At 34.0% G+C, this 21,087-nt stretch overlaps 1 protein-coding gene across 1 annotated transcript; it reads right to left on the reverse strand.

Moving 5' to 3' along the window:
* Window positions 1–12,579: 12,579 nt before the first annotated feature.
* LOC115721787 (pleiotropic drug resistance protein 1) lies at window positions 12,580–19,623 on the reverse strand. Its single transcript, XM_030650863.2, has 23 exons — window positions 19,132–19,623; window positions 18,887–19,007; window positions 18,663–18,751; window positions 18,478–18,562; window positions 18,228–18,387; window positions 18,020–18,096; window positions 17,827–17,880; window positions 17,627–17,717; window positions 17,209–17,510; window positions 16,828–17,109; window positions 16,419–16,735; window positions 16,159–16,319; window positions 15,973–16,076; window positions 15,733–15,889; window positions 15,456–15,658; window positions 15,025–15,357; window positions 14,625–14,915; window positions 14,429–14,512; window positions 14,203–14,336; window positions 13,868–14,095; window positions 13,589–13,760; window positions 13,243–13,497; window positions 12,580–13,024 (listed from the first exon to the last, which is right to left on the reverse strand). The coding sequence occupies exons 1-23, from the start codon at window positions 19,455–19,457 to the stop codon at window positions 12,761–12,763; spliced, it is 4,290 nt and encodes a 1,429-aa protein (XP_030506723.1). The 5' UTR covers window positions 19,458–19,623; the 3' UTR covers window positions 12,580–12,760.
* Window positions 19,624–21,087: the final 1,464 nt, after the last annotated feature.

Genomic DNA, 21,087 nt, shown 5'->3' on the forward strand with positions numbered 1-21,087 from the left:
AATAAACACATATAAAGTTTAGGAAACCTTACATTGGGTTCAGCGGAATTAAATGACTCCTTCCGTTCAGATATCTAGCCCTTGATTCCTTTCTGTAGCAGAGCATTATCAATATTTGAACCTGGATCTCTTTCTCTGAATCTTTGATGTTGAAACTCCTTTGCTGATGATCTTTCTTCACGATCTTCCTCACTATGATTGAGGTATCACTTGATGTGTGTGGGCACTACTCATACACTAAGAAATTTTGAAATTCAAAGGAAGAAGAAAGAAGAAGTGGCAGCTAAAGATAGGGAGAGAGAAGGCTCAGTTTTGCTGAATCAGAAGAAGTAGAAAATTTAGTGTAATTTTCCTGAAGCCTTCACTATCTATTTATAGCATTCCACTAGGATTAGGTTTGAATTATTTGGCATTAAAATAATGAAAATATCAGTTTAAATTTCCTACAAAAGTGGCAGGCCCTATACTAGTGGATTTGGGCCTCACTTTTTGCAATTTTGCAGTTTTACCTTTTCTGCACCTGATTTTCTCAAAAACGCCAATTTTCAAATTCAACCATTTAAATGCCAATTCTAACTATTTAATAACTATAAATAATTATTAAATAATATTGTTATTTATCATATTTGTTAATTGAACCATACAAAGTATCATAATTAACAAATATGCCCCTATAAACTCTTTCTTTACAATTTCGCCCTTACTTAGTGAAAATTTCACAAATAGACATAGTCTAATTTGAAAATTATAATTGATTAATCAAAACCAATTACATGAGTCTTACAAGCAATATTATCTCAACTAGTGGGGGGACCATGGGTCTATATAACCAAGCTTCCAATAAGTAGATCAAGAATTTAGCACTAAAATTCACTAACTTATTAATTCTTCGTTGAATCCACGCATAGAACTTAGAATTGCACTCTCAGTATATAGAATGTTCTATATGTTCCACCATAAAGACACATCATTAGTTATCCATTGTTATAATCCTAATTTGATCAATGATCCTCTATATGAATGATCTACACAGTAAAGGGATTAGATTACCGTAGCACCCTACTATGTATTTTATCCTTAAAACACTTGACCCCGTATAAATGATATTTCAACTTATGTGAAATGAGATCTCCACCATTTATTTTCGTTTGGTCAAGCTCGAAGGAGATCATCCTTTGCTTACTATTCGCCAAATAGAAGCTATAAATTCCATGTTTATGCTAGCGCTCCCACTCAATTGCACTACCGTGTTCCCAAAATGTACGTATCACCCTGACCTAAAAGTAGGCTTAACTAACAAATCAAAGAACACGAATAGCCTTTCAAGATTGAGCCTAATCATAACAGGATTAAGATCATTTGATCTAGGATCAACTTGGCGATATTGACTTGAATAGATTTTACGGTAAGTTTAATTAAATCTAAGTCAAAGTTCAATATCGGTCCCTTCCGATGGATACTCCATGCATCCAACCTGAGCTTTACTTTAACCAATGCTCTGGAAAGAACATAGCACTTCTCCAAATGCAAGTAAACTCTGTTGTAGATTATCATATCAGTAAAACCCTATGTCTGATAAATCTAGGAAACTTTATTCACATAGTCATGTTTACTTTCCAATGTGTTGACGGCACAATAAACAGGATCAAGTATGTGAAAAGGGTTTCAGATGAATCTATACATTATGTACATATAATCATGAAATAAATCATGTGAACCATGCAACATTAGATGTTATTTCTGATCTATATTAATAAGTAAATCTGATTATATTGAAATGAGTTTTATTTAGGGCATAAAACCCAACAATTAAAACCATACAACAATGTCAGACAATATCCATCTAGACCCTAATTAAATGTTTAGCTACTCATCTTCATTGTAGCAATTTCACACATATTAATTTAAGAAAAGAGAAGAGAATAGAGAAAAAAAAGAATGCTGAAAACCTCGTTGAAAATGCCTTCGCGATTAATTTTTATCTTTGATTTTGGTCCTCCTTGATTGCTTGTTAAAAACTATTGAAGTCCACTTCTTATATAGCTAAAAAATGGTAAAAAAAAGATTAAAAAAATGCTAAAAAAAAACTATTTTGCTTAGGATTAGAAGGGGCAGGCCGCGACTCATGATTTCCATGCCTAGGCGCTCCCCCTTTATTTGGGCAGTGAGTTTTCGTCAACTAATCGTATTTTGGGCATAACTCTCTAGATATTGTTCGGAATTGGACAATTTAAGATGTTTCGGAAAGATAAAAGAGAGATCTAGAACTTTTATGTTTCTACATTTTCTAAAATTTAATCAAAATATAGTCGAATTCAGGCTTGAAATTTCAACTTTATTTTTTTGCATAATTTTCTCTATTTTATAGATTATTTTTTCCTGAGATCTTTTTATCTTTTTTCCCATCTTATTCCTTTGATATTCTCTAATCTTCTTCTATTTTAAATCTGCAAAAATAAAAGATAAAAAGCGTAAAATTTCTCCAAACAAGAGTAGAACTAAATTAAAAACACACTAAAAATTAACCTAAAAATAATACTAAAAACAATCTAACAGTCATCACGTCTTGATGATTGGGATTCAAGAACGGGTCACTCCAATCTTCCTAAAATGCTCCTAATTATAATAGATTGGGATGATTGAGATGGCTTAAGGAAAATGGAAGAAAAGTGAAAAGGAGATTCATATATAATAGAAAGAATAATCAGTATTTTTGCCTCTTGAGCTTTCGACACTACTTGATCTTTCTCTCTAAAATATATGGCTTGTTAAAAGTAAACATGCATGATCTAAAACAAAATGATATACTATACAATAAAACTTATATATCATATAACAAAAAATATATACCTTATATTAGAAATATATATAATAACAATAAATAAAAATAAAAATACATAGGATGCTAATAAAATTAGATATAATGTAAATAAAAGTATAATAAAAAATACAATTTAAATATTATTTAAAAATATGACATATCGTATAACAAAAAATACAAATACCATTCACCAAAATATATATACTAACAATAATAATAATAAAAAATATATATATTTTTTTAAAAAATAAAAATAAAAATATATATTACTAATATACATATGTGTATACTATACAAATCAAATTATATACTACCTTATATATAATAAAATAGAAACTAATTAAATATTACTTAAAATAAATAATATATTATATAATTAAAATATATAAAAATAGTAATTAAATATGTGTAGCATGCCAATAAAATTATATACATAAATTAAAAAATTTGTATTATGCTAACAAAATTATATACCACTATTTTATATAGTAAAATATAAAATAAATATCATCAAGGAATAATAATATATCATACAACAAAACATAAATATACTGTACAGTAAAATTTATATACCAATAACCCACAATTCATAAAATATTTAAAAAATCGACATAACTTTCAAATAAAAAAGATTTAACAAAACTAATATAGATATATCATAATCTTTAAATAATTTGCTTCTAATTGTAAAAAAATATATATATAAAAAAAAAATTAATGATTTTTTTATGTGGCAAAAGACAATATAAATAATAAATAATATAAAAGGATCATTTTGCTACAAATTTTGAAATAAGGACATTTACTGACATAATTCTATAATTTGGGACTATTTACTATAATTTTCCTGAAATTATTAATTATTCTAATAGAAAAGAGACATGGGCTCCAAATCCAATGCAAAGCTTAATTCATTAGGAAAACTTACAAAAATACTGCTTTTTTCCCCAATCTTTACAATAATATTGGGACACGACAATACTTTCTTTTTTAATGTCGAAGCCTATTTTTTTTTCTTTCATGCTGTTCTAGGCCCAATATGTTTACTTTTATACTGTGAACAGTAACAAGGCACAAAATGGCGCCTCCTTCCTGGTTGGGAACGGAAAAATCAACACCAGAATCGTAGAAACACTAGGAGGCAAGAGACTATCTAGGGAAATCTCCAAAACACTCAGGTTGAATAATTTGGAGATACAAGGGATGTCCCAATGGACAATCAAACCAATCCTAATAACACAAGGAATGAAGAACATGGACGAGATGTTCCACAAACTTCCCATGGATTTGCTAACCAAGGGAATCATTAAACTGATGTGTTAGAAGCATCTCACAGGAATGAAGAGATGAGGTAGCCTTGACTAGGGAATCAGGGAATCCCACACACTAATGAGAGAAACCCTGGAAATTAACCAAGAACAAGTGGGCTTCCTCTGAGACATCCTCAACGTCCTTGTCGAGTAGATAGAGAAGATGTATACACATACTTAAGTAGAGGACGTGTATCTAATATATTCCAGAGATGAAGGCTGGTATGAGATGAAGCAAGTTTAAGCTCGGGACATTCAAGGTCTTGAGGGCATAGTCGGTCGAGTAGGCAAACATGAAGGAAGTAGATCTCGACGTTATTATGCAGACCAAGAAAGCATGAGCAATTCATGAAGTTATCAATCCGAGAGTTACTCAGAGACAAAATCTGTGAGTAACTATGAGCGAAGGCAACTTGACCTTTGCGAGCACCTAAATCGAAGACATCCTGACCTTCGCAAGCATTTGAACCAAAATGCACATGATTTGCCCCATCAAATTAATCAAAATACAAATCAGCAGCAAGTGGACCCCATCTAACTACGAATAATTAAACTAGAGGATAAATTCAGAAAATATCAAGATGGAGAACATGGTAAATTGCCAGGCTACGACGCAGATGAAGAAGTCGAGCCATTCCATCTAGATATCTTAAATATAGAGTTTCCTCAGTGATTTAAGAGCCCACATGTCTCGCAGTACGATTGTAAAGACCGCTTAGCTTAATTTGGAAATTAGCAGTTAATCATGATTAATTATGAAAATTATTTATAGCTATTTAAATAATTATTTATACTGTTATTTATTGAATTCAGAGATGCATTTTTATGTCATGTAGTATTTTTCATAATTTTGCATTCCAGTGCCCGGTATTTTGGAACTCGGTGTTTGGCTCAGTAGAAATCACAACTTAGTATGTTAATAGTTTGGGACGGTTTATTAGACATTGGGAATATCGGGAATGGCTGGGAATTTAGAATTTCCCAAAAATACCCCTTTAGTGTTAACTATGTGGCTTTAGTGTGGAGGGGCAAAATGGTCTTTTTGCCCCAATGATATTTTGTCTTTTAGTGATGTTATTAATTAAAAAATAAATGTGTTCAATGTTTATTATTTGGCTGAAAAGAATCCCTTTTTACTTCATTTTACTCTTCAAAGCCTCATTTTCAACACTTAGAAAAATTAGAGAAAAATTTCAAAAAAACACACACTCTCTCTTTTCCTCTCTCTCTCGGCTGGCTGTGGGTGTGCAAAAGGGTTGGATTTTCTTTGATTTTCAAGCTGTTTTTGGGTGATTCAAAGCTCTAGGTAAGCCTTGAAGCTTGCTATTTAGTTTTCTTAATTTTCAAGAAAAGATGATGATGCATGCATGAATGTTTGGTTGTTGTTGCTGCTGTGTTTTGTGGATATTTTCAGAGGTTAAAGCATGTTTGTTAGATGTTATTTGAGTTGTTTTTGAAGCATGATTCTTAGGTTGAGGAAAGCTATGGTTTTCTATGCAAAATATATGATTTTTTTGAAAGAAATGTTTATGTTCTGTTGCTGTGATGTTGTTGAAGTTTATGGTTGTTTTCAGAAGCTATTTTAAGCATGTTTAAGTAAGTTTAGATTGATTTGATTGCATGCTAGCTAGGTTTGCTCAAGTTTGAGTTTAGAACTCAAAGCTTGAGCTTTAATGGTGATTTTTGATTATGTGCAATCTGGGTAGTTTTGTTGCCTTAGAAATGTTCTAGGGGTTATATGGAGTAGGTCTGGAAGGTTTGAATTGATTTGGAATTGATTTGAGCAAGTTATGAATTTTTGAGTTTGCTGCCTGCGAGGAACCGGAATTCCGGTTGTGCATCCGGAATTCCGGATGGGGTTCTGAATTTTCCAAGAACCGAAATTCCGGTTGGGGAAAATTCTGAAACCCTAGATTTTCTCGATTTTATGTTTTAGGGGGTATTGCCATGCTTTTTATCGATAGGGAAACTTTTAGTTCCTAGTTTAAGTCCCTGGGAAGTGATTTAGCGTGTCACTTATAGTGTTGTGATTTTTATGGTTTAGGAGCCTGTAATCCGCCGCACAGATAGTTCCAGTCAGGTTGACCGGCACACCTGAATTCGGAATCCAGGTAAGATTAGTATAACAGTATGCATATGTAGATTACATGTTTAGCGTGCATGTAGGAAGCCTGTTAGATTACATTAGTTATGTATGTTGGCTTCGAGCCATCCAACCGTATCCCGTCGGTACAGGCTGGAGTATGACCAGCAGCCGGAGTATGACCGGTTCGACCGACAAGGCGGATACTGTGTCACGTCGGTACAGGCTGGAGTATGACCAGCAGCCGGAGTATGACCGGTTCGACCGATCAGGCTGACACTTAGGTTGGTGGTTCCGTACTATTGACGTATCCCGTCGGTACAGGCTGGAGTATGACCAGCAGCCGGAGTATGACCCGTTCGACCGATCAGGCATATACTGTAACACGTCGGTACAGGCTGGAGTATGACCAGCAGCCGGAGTATGACCGGTTCGACCGATCAGACTGTTACTTGTCAATAGTACCGTCCCTATGAACGTTCAGAACACAGTACCGTGTTGGACACGGCAGTAGTGGGACTCAGTATCGTGTTGGACACGGCAGTTAGGGTTATGATCAGGGGTATGGACGTCTGATCATGACCGGGATTTATGTATGAGTATTATTATACTTTTCTTACTGAGTCTGTTGACTCACAGTTCTACGTTAATGTGTAGGTAAAGGCAAGGCTAAAGCTGATGGACCGTGAACGAGCTTATGAAGATTGTACATGTCGGGGCGGTTAGGCCTGGAGCGTACGATCATCGGGACAGCAAGGCTGATTTTTGTAACTAGTCGCTAGGCGACAATTATTTTGTATGAACAGTAAACTTTGTAAATGTTTTTGTAATCGGGATCCCGAGTCTTTTGTAATTATATTTTACAAGTTTAATTAAAAAGAAAAAATTTTAATTAATCACGTTTTCCATAAACCTCGTTGATTAGCAACGAGCTGCACAGCAAGTTGAAAAATCACGTAATACGCCTATGTTAGTTAGGGTGTTACAACGATGGGACTACAAACCATGTCTCTCATTTTAACAACTTTAACATTATCATGTGAGCCAGCAATGTCTCGAATAATTTGCGTTGCATTTTATTCCCAACATCCTTAACAGGAGCTACGAGCAACTAGTTCAATAAATTTACCCATAATTCCATAACAACTTGGGAACAGTTGTCCAGAGATTTCAAAAAGTAGTTTCAAGCTGCAAGAGATCACCAACCTAAAGCTTCATCTTTAACCAACATAAAATAACAACATGTCGAGTCTCTTAAGGCATATTAAAGTCACTTCAGCAAAGCCGCTATAAAAGTCAAAAACCTGAATGATAGTATTCAACTAATGACACTTCAGGCAGGAATCACAACTGACTTATCCACGACTGGAGGTGAATTATGGGATGATCTCTAGGGTCCCCATGTGAGGAACATTAATGAATTCAATGAAAGAGCACAAGTCTTTGTGTGTAAAGAGGAAACAAGAAATGAAATGAAGCTATTGAAGATGGGCTCAAGAAGCAAACGCAGCACTAGTACGATAATAACGAGCATAATCTTAACTAAAGTGGACAATCCTAGTGGTTCAAACACAAAAAGAAAGGATTACTTAAAAGAATCATCCAAGAATAAAAAAACAGAAAAAGCATGACAAGTATGTATCGATTTATTCGGTATATACTGAGTTAAATGAAACTCACGAGAACATATTCCTTGCTAATAAAAATAGGGTTGCAATCTGCAAACCTGAGCCCATGAGGCACGCGAGGCATAAGCGAGATTCAACGGAATACTGTCAATTCTACAAGATATAGGACATACCACTAAAGAGTGTCGACAACTAAAAGATGAGATAGAGAGTTTGATCTCGTGAGGATACTTTAGGCAGTATGTGAGAAATCAAAGAAACAAGCCTAACCAGCCTAATAACCTGAATAACCAGAGAATGCAACCTCCCCCTATTGAGGGCGAGGATATCTTGGTAATTTCAAGAGGGCCACACCTCACTAGAAGTAGTAATAATGCCCAAAAGAGATATATAAATGAAGTAAAGAATGAACAATTGACATTTGCTCCAAAACCATTGAAAATGGTAAAATCAAATGAACCTTCAATTATCTTTTCAGAGAAAGATACAAAACCATGTAAAAATATCTAGTGTTTATTAATTATATATTTATAACTGTAGTATATTTATTGAAAAAAGGCTATTTAATTTGGTTAACAAAAATCTACGTTAACAATACAAACCCACAAGTTGATCCCCTTGTCATAATAGTTCAGCTCGCCAATAAAAGGGTGAAAAGGGTGTTGGTATATAATGAGAGTTCAGTCAACATCCTCTACAAGGATACATTAAAAAAGATGGGGTTTAAGGATGTAAAGTTGAAACCATGCATGGTGAGCCTATGTGGATTTACATGCAATAGTGTTGCTAGCCTAGGAATCATCGAGCTTCCATTGATTGTGGGAGAGCCACCCTTATAAATGACACAAATGCATGAGTTCTTAGTTGTTGATATTCCATCAGTATACAATGTATTGATGGGTCGCCTAGCACTAATTGGACTGGGGGCAGTAAGTTCAATTAAACACTTGTTCCTAAAGTTTTTAACACAAGAAAGAGTGGGAGTAGTTAGAGGCAACTAGTTATTGGCTCGGGAGTGCTATCGAATAGAACTTCAGAGTAGGAGAGCCAATCATCAACTAATGGTAATCCTAACTGAAGAAGACGAGAGGAAAGAAGAGGACTTGGACCTAAGAATTCAAGATGAAAATAACCAACTCAAACCAATTGAAGAGCTTGAAGAAGTTATTTTAAATCCAAACGATCCCAAAAAATGTGTTTACTTTGGGAAAAGTTTGGAGGAAGAACTAAAATAGTAATTAATTATCTTTCCAAGGCAAACTTGGATCAGTTTTCCTGGAGCCACTACGATACGGTGGGAATAAATCCAAATATAATCTGCCATCATTTGAATATCGACCCCAATTATCCAGCAAAATGACAAAAGTGACGACCATTAGATTTCGAGAGACAAGGTGCGCTCAAAGAAGAAGTTGACAAATTGTTAACAAATGATTTTATCCGCGAGGCGTTTTATCCCTCATGGATCTCAAATCCAGTTCTTGTCCTAAAACCAAACGGCACCTAGAGGACTTGTATAAATTTTTTAAATTTGAACAAGGCATGTCCTAAATTGTTTCCCACTACCCAGGATCGACCAGTTAGTGGATGCAATAACGGGACACGAGTTAATGACTTTTATGGATGCATACTCTAGATATAACCAGATTAAAATACATGTCCCTGATCAAGAGTATACGAGCTTTGTAACAAACATGAGACTTTATTATTATAAAGTCATGCCCTTTAGATTAAAAAATGTTGGAACAACGTACCAACGACTAGTAAATGGTATGTTTGAGAACCAGATTAGACAACATATGGAAGTCTATGTCGACGATATGCTGGTGAAGTCAGTAAAAAGTGAGGATCACACAAAGGACATCGTAGAACGTTTTAACATACTCAAAAAATACGACATGAAGCTTAACCCTAAGAAATGTTCTTTTGGGGTTTCCTCAAGAAATTTTTTAGGTTTCATAGTTAATGCGAGAGGAATTGAAGCCAATCTAAAGAAAATAAAGGCCTTAATTGAAATGCCTTCACCAACAAAGCTAAAAGAAGTTCAGGCTTTAATAGGAAGGATGGCAGCACTCAACCGACTCATGTCGAAGTCAACAGATAAATGCCTTCCATTTTTCAATGTTTTGCGAGGTAATAAGAAATTCAAATGGACGGAAGAATGCGAGGAAGCTTTTAGAGGCATAAAGAAGCATTTGTCAACACTCCTAGTTTTGGCCAAACCAACAACTGGAGAAACTTTATACCTTTATCTAGTTGTCTCAGAGCATGCCATTAGTGCGGCTTTAGTGCGAGAAAAGAGTAAACACCATCAACCTGTTTACTATGTCAGTAAAAGATTCCTGGGGGTATTGTCGAGATACCAACCTTTGAAAAAACTTGCATTATGCCTAATTCATGCATTTTGCAAATTACGCCCAAATTTCCAAGCACATCCAATTAAAGTCTTAATAAATCAGCCACTAAGACAAGTTTTATCAAAACTTGATGCTTTAGGAAGATTGATAAAGTGATCGATAGAGTTTGGGCAGTCTGACATAACTTACCACCCGAGAGTGTCAATCAAAGGAAAAGTTTTGGCTGACTTTCTAATTGAAGGACTTAACTCAGAAGAAGACCCATATATTGAGCGTGAGGCAGAAACATAGAAACTATATGTTGATGGGACTTCAAATGAGAATGGCTCGGGGTAGGAGCTATAATGATGTTGGTAAATAACTTCAAATTTCACTACGCACTAAGATTTCAGTTTGATACTTTGAACAACGAGGCAGAATATGAGGTCTTATTGGCGGGTCTAAGAATAGCCGAGGCACTAAAAGTCAAAAGTATAACATGCTATAGTGACTTGCAACTAATTATAAACCAAGTCTTGGGAGAGTACCAAGCGAAAGGTTTAAAGATGGCAAAATATTTAGAGAAAGTTTGGAAGAACTTAGAAAAGTTTGATTATTTTAAAATTGAACAAATTTTGAGAGAACAAAACTCTAATACGGATGCACTAGCAAAGCTAGCATCCCAATTTGATCTCGATAAGTTGAATTTGGTACCAGTGAAAGTCTTAGACAACCAAAGTATATATGTGAAGAGGAAGAAATCGAGATGATAGATACTTTACCAACATGGATGACACCAATTGTCAAGTATCTAGTCAGTGGAGAACTTCCTACAGATAAAACTGAGGCACACAAGCTCTTATACTCAATACCTCGGTATACAATGGTCAAGGGGAAATTGTACAGGGGTTATTCCACGCCTCTCTTACGATGTGTGTTACCAGTAGAAGCAAATAAAATAATCAAAGAAATTCATGAAGGCTTCTGTGGGGATCATGCATGTTGGCAAAGTCTATCAAAGAAGATTATCCGTCAAGGATATTATTGGCCAACAATCAACAAAGACACACATGAATTTGTTAAAAAAATGCGATAAATACCAAAGGTTTTCACATATACCTTGCATACCACCAACCAAGTTGAGAATGATGACCTCGACGTACCTATTTGCTATATGGGGGATTAATCTGATTGGGCATTATCCACAGGGCAAGGAGGAGCAAAGTATGCAGTTGTGGTAGTCGACTTCTTCACAAAATGGACAGAGGTCGAACCTCTAGTCTCCATAACTTGTAAAAAAGTTCTCAATTTTGTTATCAAGAACATCATTTGCAGTTTTGGCGTTCCAATTAAAATAGTATCTGACAATGGAACTCAGTTTGATGGTGAATTATTCACTGAGTTCTGTGAAAGGAAAAAAAACAATTAAGAGCTTCTCATCAGTATTAAGGCCTCAGGTGAATGGACAAGTAGAAGCTGCTAATAAAACCTATCTCCCAGAATGTTTGGGTACCTCTTTACTGTTCTCGGTGTGGAGAAGAAGCTGAAACTCCTGAGCATGCTCTATTTTTCTATACTGGTTTGATTCCAGTGTGGCATCGGTTAGGGGTGTGGTCGATGCTCCGTCGATGTGCATATGGGCCAATGTAGGAAATTCTCCTATTACTCTATGACAGGCTATCCCGTGAGGCTTTTGAATTGATGATGACAACCCTTTGGTGGTTGTGGTATGATAGGAATTCAGTATTATTTGGCAACAAGCAATCAAGATTGGATATTATTCCAGACTTAACCAATAACCATTTGGAAGAGTTTAAGGAGTATGATCAAAGAGGCCTTCATTTGGGACTGGGCCATGTGAACCCAGTTGTAAACCGAGATACTCGATGGATGCCACCTCCTCCTGAATCCTTTGCTCTAGCGATGGATGCTTCGGTGATTCTAAGGAGGGGCTTTGTTGGATCGGGGGGAGTGATACGGGATGCAGAAGGTGTGGTTTGGTTGGCGTGGTCATCAGGTGTGCTAGGTGATTTCTCTACTAATGCGGCGTAGCTGCTTGCCATTCGTCTGGGCTTGGTTCTTGCGCATCAGTTTGGTTTCAATATCTGCATTATTAATAGTGATTCCACTGTGACAATTGGTTGGATTAATAAGCTTTATATTAATTTTAGTTTTCAGTCTATTTTATTAGATATTTATTCTTTATTAGTTGTTGTTGGTAATGGTTCTTGTGGTGCCATTTCGCGATCAGGGAATGGTGTTGCCCATACACTAGCAACCTCTTTTATTAGTTTAGGAGATTGTGTTTGGACAGATGCTTGTCCTCAGTTTTTGAATTCTTTTGTAACAACAGATTTTTCTTAATACATTTTGCATTTCTTTCGAAAAAAAATAGTAGTAATTGTTCAATCAAAAAAATTAAACAGTACATTAAATTAAGCTGAAATTAAAGAAATAATTAATAATGTATTCGTAAAAAACAAAGTAAATCTTTTCAAAAAAAAAAAAAAAGAGCACATTAAAATTTTTGGATGCCTTCATACAAACAAAGAAAAATGAAATGAATACTTTATTATATATCTCTATCGGTTTTGGAAATTGAAGGTCTTGATAGCAAATGCAAAGCTGATTGCGAAGATCAATGTAAAGGCGACATTGACGACTGCAACAACTTCCAAGAAATCATGTCTATATCCAAAAAATCGTCTCAGAAACTGCGGTAAAGTCTCGCCTGTCTCAATAATGATGTATTCGTGTAAATCTCCATATTGTGATGTCACCAATCCGTATAGAGTCCATGCAACTGGACAAGCCCAATAGTACCACCTCCACCATATTGGTATCCTCTGTTTTAATTACATATGAAAACATTACATTAATAACTTTTTTGTTACATTATTAGAATGCATGAAAAAGTCTATGATTATTGGTCTCATTGTGTTTCGTCAATACTTGAATATATGCATATGTATTAGAATATGTATGTGTTATAGATTCTATAGAAGTTGTCTATGTTTGTATATATGTATATGTATTAGAATATGTATGTGTTATAGATTCTTACGGTTCGAGGGACGATAAAGCCAGCGAAGATGTTCCATAATCCATAGAAGGCAGAAGAAACGATGGAAGCAATGTGATGGTTAGGAGTGACTCCCACACACATCATGCCATAAAAAGTGAAGTAGAGCATAGCAAAGAAGGTGTAAAACAGATACCAAAAGAACTTTGCTGCAGTCCATTCGTATCCGATCATTGCGTATACTATTAGGCAATATACTGCAGCTTGAAAGAAAATGTATGGAATCTCAACTACCACCTGCATCATATACATATAAATATTTATATTACTTTTTATGCATTTCAAGAAACATAAACTAAGATTCATATACATATTTAAATAATGTTACCTGTCCAAATGTGTAGGGAAAAGCTGAGTACATTCCTGCAGCTCTTTCTCTGTAAAAGACTGTTCTTTCAATGGAAACTACTGGCTGTACAGATGCAGCATTTTGCATCCCTATGAAGAACACTGCACTATACATTGATCCCATTGAATTAATGATATCTTGTTGTCTTGTCCTGCAATTTTTTATTTGATACAAAAGAAAACAGAAAGAGTTTAGTTAAGAAGACATTATTTAACAATTTATCACTACTAATTTCTTTGAACACTAATTATGACTTACCTTTTAGATCCTAAGTCCCAGAATATTGTTCCAAACATCAAGGCTATGAAAGTGGTAAACATAAATCTCACAGCAGTATAAGGCGGGTTTCGCCAGTAAGACCGACGTTGTTTCCATAAGCAAGCAATGCATTGAGTGAAAGATGAGCGAGAGTATTGAGTAGCAAAGTGAAGATCCTTTGAACCAGGAGCAGGGATGCTCAACTCTTTAATAAGCTGTTTGTTACTCCTGATTTGTGAAAAAAAAATTGTTTAGTATCTTTAATAACTCTTTAGTATTTTATTTTATCTTCCCCAACATAGTAAAATAAACGGTCTTTCATAAAACTAACTAACCTATATAGTTCCGAGCTCTTGTAAATTTTGTTGAAATCAACTCCCAAAGCAAGTTCTTGGGCGGAACTCGAAACCTCTAACATCCAAGTTGCAGGATTATAACCATCTTTGACTTTGCTGACACCTTCAATTGCCTTGATAAACACCAAATTTGTTTAAAAAATTAGCTAGAAAGGAAAAGAGCCATTGAAGTTTTATTAAAACAAGTTTCTAGTTATACTCATACCTCAAAATAGCTGATAAGATGGCAAGAATGTCGACCTAATGGCCCCACATATATCTCTTCTCCTCCTCTTTTCATAAGGAATAGCTACAAGTACAACACACATATGTTTTAATTAGTTATGCAAATAAATAAATAATAATAAGATCCAATAAGAAATCTGACATTAATGGTAGAATCCTTGATCTCTGAGTCTTACCTCATCAAAGGCTTCAAAGATATCAATACTTGGTTGATGAATTGTGCACACAACTGTTCTGCCAGTATCCACTGTGTTCCTAACTGTTCTCATAACAATAGCAGCAGCCCTGGCATCTAGCCCTGAAGTTGGTTCATCCATGAATATTATAGAAGGGTTTGCCACTAACTCAACTGCAATAGTTAGTCTTTTTCTTTGCTCAGTTGAGAGACCATTCACCCCAGGCAATCCAACAAGTGCTTGTCTAAGTGGAGCGAGTTCAACAAGCTCCATCACTTCCTCAATGAACATCTATTTAATGACATAATAACATATTAAGATCATTAAAATATGTTAGCTTGTTCTTCTTTGTTGTTTTTTTTTTTTTGTTTAATTGGCTTGCTTTATTTAAAAAACTAACCTCTCTCTTTTTAGAATCAACTTCAGCTGGTAAACGAAGCCATGCTGAGTAAAGCAATGACTCATAAATTGTAACATGAGGTGAATGGATGTCATTTTGCTCACAATATCCAGAAATTCGGGCAAATGTTTCTTGCTTCTTAGGGTAACCAGAGATTCTAACATCACCCTCAATGTATCCACCAGTTTTTCTACCAGCAAGCACATCCATCAAAGTGGTCTTACCAGCTCCACTAACTCCCATCAGTGCTGTCAACACACCAGGCCTAAAACTACCACTAACACCTTTTAGTAGAACAAGTTTATCTTCACCCACACCTTGAGTCTTCATTTCCTGCAAGTTCAAGTTCAAAATTTTAAACCTTTATTCTTTGTGATCAATGATCATGCTCCTTTTGAGACTACTAAGATTATTATTTCTTTATTCCTTACCTGTGGCATATCCACTGAGTAAATAACATCGTCAAAAGAAATGGAATGTGGCTCAAATGGCAGAATCATTCCTTTCTTTGCAATTTGATTTTCACCAATGTTCGGACTATTATTTGATAGTTGCTGCATTTCAGTGGCCCTGTTATCATCTTGGATATCGTTTTCAGGATCTTCAGATTTGACAGATTGTGCTTTCTCAAAAGCTGCATGATAAATATATGGAATTAGTTCAATTCTTATTGAGAATTCCATTAGTGTATCCTAAATGATTACTCACGGTTAAGGTAAGTGAGAGCCACTGTGTATAAAATGTTTAGTATAATAATGAATCCTGTCATTGCTCCCAAACCAAGCCAGTACCAATATCCTCTAGTAAAGAACCCTCTTGATTCCAAGACTTGAATTCCAAGAGGTTTTGTTGAGTTTGGTCCGGTCTATTAAGAATAAACAAATCAAATGAATGATTAACAAGGAACAAATCCAAAACTTTCAAACCAATAAGTTGCAAGAAACTTACATGTCTCCAGTTTTCTCCAAGAAACTCGTTAACAAGAACAGCAGTTTGACCATACATTAGAGGTGACGTCCAGTAACCCCAAATCCACCAGCCCTTTATGTCATCTGTTTGCATAATAAGAAGATTTAAACATATATGTAATTAAGAAAAGAAATGGTTGAATATTAAAATTTGAGTCTGACATACCTTTAGAGAGAACGAAACCACCCAAAGTTATAAGCATAACAAGCACAAATGTACCAAATGTGTTGGCTACGATCATGTTCCTACCAGTAGCTGCAGTAGCTCGGAATAATGCTGAGGACATCTGATTAGCAAATATCAGAGCCACATATTGCCGAAACAATCTGAAGTCATGCACAAAAAAAAAAAACAACTGTTGAGAAAAACATTTAAGCATAAAACCTATTAATTCAAAAGTGTAGTCTCAGTGTTTTCTTATCTACCTTCCAACATTTGGATCTAGTCCCATTGAATAGTATGTAATGGCCACCCATACTGCTACTTCTACCAAAGTTATTGGGATCTTGAGAATCCAAGATGGAAGAGCATATGCCCAAGCTGGATAGAACTGCAGGTCCCTTTGCTTGTAAAACACTGGAAGCTTAGCAATGGTCATTGGAATCTCTGACATTCCATTGAACATAATCATTATTACAGTGAAGAACAAAGCACCAAGGTAAATTCCACCATCATCTACAGTATTACGTTTCATCTCAGTTCTCAAGAAAAGTGTTGTAGCAATCAGCGCCATGAACACAAGCTAGAAGTAGGGAAATAATAAGTATGAGTATTCATAGCCAAAGGAAATATATATTTAATAGTAATAAGAAAAACATTGATGAAAAATCTCACTTGTACAATCTTGAAGATGTAGACAAATGAGTTTCTCTTCATGAGCAAATATTCTCTTGAGAAACAAGCTTTCAGGAACTCTTTCTTCTTTACACCATAGTTTTTGGTTGTCAAAGCAGCAGGATGATTCTTGCTCTTGTCGTATGGAGTTGAAAGATGATCTCCTATTGTCTGCCCCACATGGAATGATTTGAATGCCTCAGCAAAATCCTTGACTTTCACATACCTATAAGGCTGATCTTTTCTTGCCCAATATTGAGCTTGATCTTTCCTTGATGTTACCTATCATTACAAAAATGATATAAATTAACAATATCAATTAGAAGAGTAAGTTACCCCACTAATAGAAAATTGCATGTAAATATATGTTGAGTTAGTTACCTCTTGAAGAAAGTCTGCTACACCTTTTCTTTCCGGACATTTGAACCCCATAGCTTCAAAGAAAGAAAGCACATTTTCTCGTGGACCTTGATACACAATCTGACCATCAGATAGAAGAATAATATCATCAAAAAGATCATAAGTCTCTGGTGCTGGCTGGAGTAAAGAGATGACATTAGTTCCATTAAAGATGTGAACATATTGCTTGAGTGAGTTCACAATCTGAAACGTAGTTGAACTGTCCAAACCAGTTGAAATCTCGTCCATTAACAATACACCAGCTGGTCCAACAAGCATCTCCCCTGTAATTAAATTGACCAAATTAATGTAACTTTTAGTAATGTGATACACTAATGTTATGCAATATATACACATTTATTAATGTATGTATGTATTTATAACATCTTTGTATTTATACCAGTTGTGACACGCTTCCTCTGTCCTCCAGAAATACCCCTTAGCATTTCATCCCCTACCATTATATCAGCACATACTTCCAAACCAAGAATCTGCAATTCAATTCATGTGGTCTTAATTACTTGAGTAATTTAACATCAATGGTCTAATTTCAATTTTATATGTAAAATCATATGTTAAGACTTCTTTTACGGTTTTCACCTTAAGAACATAATCTGTCATTACACTTGTCTCTTCGCCTTCTAGTGCTGCTGCCTACAGTACAATAAAGCACACTAAGTCAACTAAAATTAAGCTTCAAACTTTTGAAAGGAAATATCAATTATTAAATAACTTTTATTTTTATTATATTTTATTTTAAGGGGGGCTTTATTTTTAATTTTTCTTTTCTCACCTTCATGTACACATCAATATCTGTATCAGGTTTGATATTTGCTTCTCTCTCTCTTCTAGACAATTCAGATAGCATGTCTGGCAGTAGATGCAAATAATAATGAAAAATATTATATATTAATCATAAATACATATTAATGATGAAAATTTGTTAATAAACACAAAAATATAAATTGATATTTATATATGTATATTTGTTTTTAACTGACCATAACGAGTACCAACTCCCTGAAATCTTGCCGAAAAAGACAGAGTTTCTCTTACTGTCATTTCTCCGATATGGACATCATGTTGACTAATATAGGCTGCTGTTCTTTGGGGAATAAACTCATTCATATCATGTCCATTATATGTCACCCTCCCTGAAAACTGTACCAAAAATTTTACTTTAATAAAAAGAATTACATTAAATCAATAAATGTGAAGTTCGACCATGTTAATTTATCTGTTTTTATTCACCTTTAATTCAGAGGCAAGCTTTCCTGCCAGAGTCAATAAAAGTGTGGTCTTGCCAGAGCTTGGAGGTCCCAATAGCAAGGTCAATCTAAACGTGATTTCATGGTAATTGTAAAAAATAATAGAAATTAGTTTGATTTCTCAAATATATATTGATAGACCAAATAATAAAAATTAGTTTGACTAACCTTCCTGGCTTTATAACTCCGCTAACATCTTGAAGGATATTAAGATGTTTCTTTTTGGTATTGAAAATAGGCAGAAATCCCAGTACACTCTTCAAAAATTGAACAAATAAATTGTGAGAACAATATTATTGTTTTTTTTTTCATTTTATATATATACATGTAAAAAAAAAAAAAGAACAGAAAACAAGGAATAGGAGTTGACTGGCGTAAGTATCATTAATTACCTCGAAGATATTAATGGAGAAGTTAATGAATGAAGGCAAAGCTCTGCTTCCAACATGAACATCTGCCTCCACATTAACATGCTCAAATCTCACTTCAATAGTTGGAACATCAAGTCCAACCCTGAAATCATTTTTATTTTCATATTCACAAAACCAAATGAGAAAATATAAATATACTCAAGAAATAGAAAACTTGAAACAAAAAAGATTATGTATGTGTATATAAAGAAAGATAATTTTTGTACCTGTCGATACGATTTTTGAGCTTCAACAAAAACCTTTCATTATCTTCCTCAGCAACCTTAACAAGTCTCTCAAGCAAATCCTTCCTTTGTTGAAAGCCAAGATTATGTATATCAACTTCATTGGATTCACCTTTGGAGGTAGTGAAAATGCCTTTTCTCAAACGAGAGTAAGTTGGAAGCTTTTCAAGAGCAGCCCATTTGAGAGCTTCTTCATCGTCTTCATCCCTTGAGGATTTAGAGAAAACTTCCATGTTGTTGTTCCTCCATAAAGAACTGCTACCACTTCTCATACTGTTGCTGCCTCTGTATATATCATTACTCTCCATTTTTAACCAAAACAGAGATTATTTTAGTCTCAAGACTCCAATCCAATGCCTACCTTTAATTGTTTTTCTTCCAAAACATTACAACTTTGAGACTTTATATAATGTTATATGTATACTGACTTTCAAATTTTCATTGATCTACTTATCATACAGTACTAGATTTATATGTATAATATTCTTTTTTTTTAAGAGTGATATTATAAATATTCTAAAATTCTATAAATTTGACCCTACTATTAGGTTGACTTGACTTTATTTTTATTACTTGCATAAATTAAAACTCAATCTTTTTGACAATCTTTAATAAACCATGTTTAGTGCCAAAAAAGATAAAATTTAAACAATAGCCTTTATTTTTTTAAGGGTAATTAATTTATATATTATTTTTTGAAATTTTTTATTATTATTTTTACAGTTTGGTTGCAATGTGAATTTGGGTTGTAATTTAAATTATTCTATTACTCCGCATGTTTCTGTATAAATAAAAAAAAGTTAAATATATAAATAAAAAAAACCTCTTTTTTTAATGGGATTTTTTCATGTATATATAAAAAAAAAAACAATTAAACTACAAAAATATTTAAAGTCGACCCTATGAATATTAATACAACCCATAAATTAAATATTACCCAAATACTACTTCTTCTACTACTTTAGTCGCACAGAACGAAACAAAGAACCTCACGCACGCAACTTTCGATCGACCAACCCAACAACCCAATACAACCGAAATAAAACTCAATCAAAAAGAGAACCACCATTAATTCTGACGACTTCACCTAAGAAGCCAACCGGGATCAATCAAAACAGGGGCTGTTTCGTATTCATGAAAAAAAAATGCAGAAAAACTACTACAAAACTAAAATTCAACTAGAAATCCAGCTTAATTTGCATAAAACTAATGTCCTGACTTCAATTTTTAGATTCATAAAATGTAGATCTCAAAAAGTTGAACTAGAGTTCCCAAACAATCCAACTCAAGTATAATTTTTTTAAAAAAAATTATATCAATACTATAGTTAAATATTTATCCCAATGCATTTTCGTTGTTTTCTAGATTTCTAATGGTGAATTTATTCATAATAAATCATAAATAAACATGTAAATAGAGTAACGTACGTGAAAACACTACTCAGGTTTTTAATGTTTCATAACAGTTGCATTACAATTGCATAAATATTTTACTAACTCTTTGAAACTTGACATATCAATTATCATCAATTGATAACGATACAATGAGTTTTATCATATTTGCAAAGTGTTTCATATCGTCAGTACAATACAAAACTCCTTAAAGAAACTTTTATAATATATTTAGTTTTATTAATATACTAAATTAGTTGATATGAAGTCGGTTTACAGAAGTCAAGCATTTATTTTCCCACATATTACTATTAAAGTACAATTAATTATCGATCTGTGACAAAAAAAAATACTGACAAATAATTTCTTATAGATACACATTGACATTTAACATTTTTAGTTGCAATTAAGTTGCATGTTAGTTGAATAATAGTTTTGTTACTACAATATCATAGTATTATAAAAATAGGGCTCGAAATTGTCAAATACACGACCGGAATATATAAAACATGATTGTTGTAATATTCGTTTATATTTTTTTTTTTGA

The sequence above is a fragment of the Cannabis sativa genome, chromosome 9 (assembly GCF_029168945.1).
Source record: "Cannabis sativa cultivar Pink pepper isolate KNU-18-1 chromosome 9, ASM2916894v1, whole genome shotgun sequence".
In the NCBI taxonomy this organism is placed as follows: domain Eukaryota; kingdom Viridiplantae; phylum Streptophyta; class Magnoliopsida; order Rosales; family Cannabaceae; genus Cannabis; species Cannabis sativa.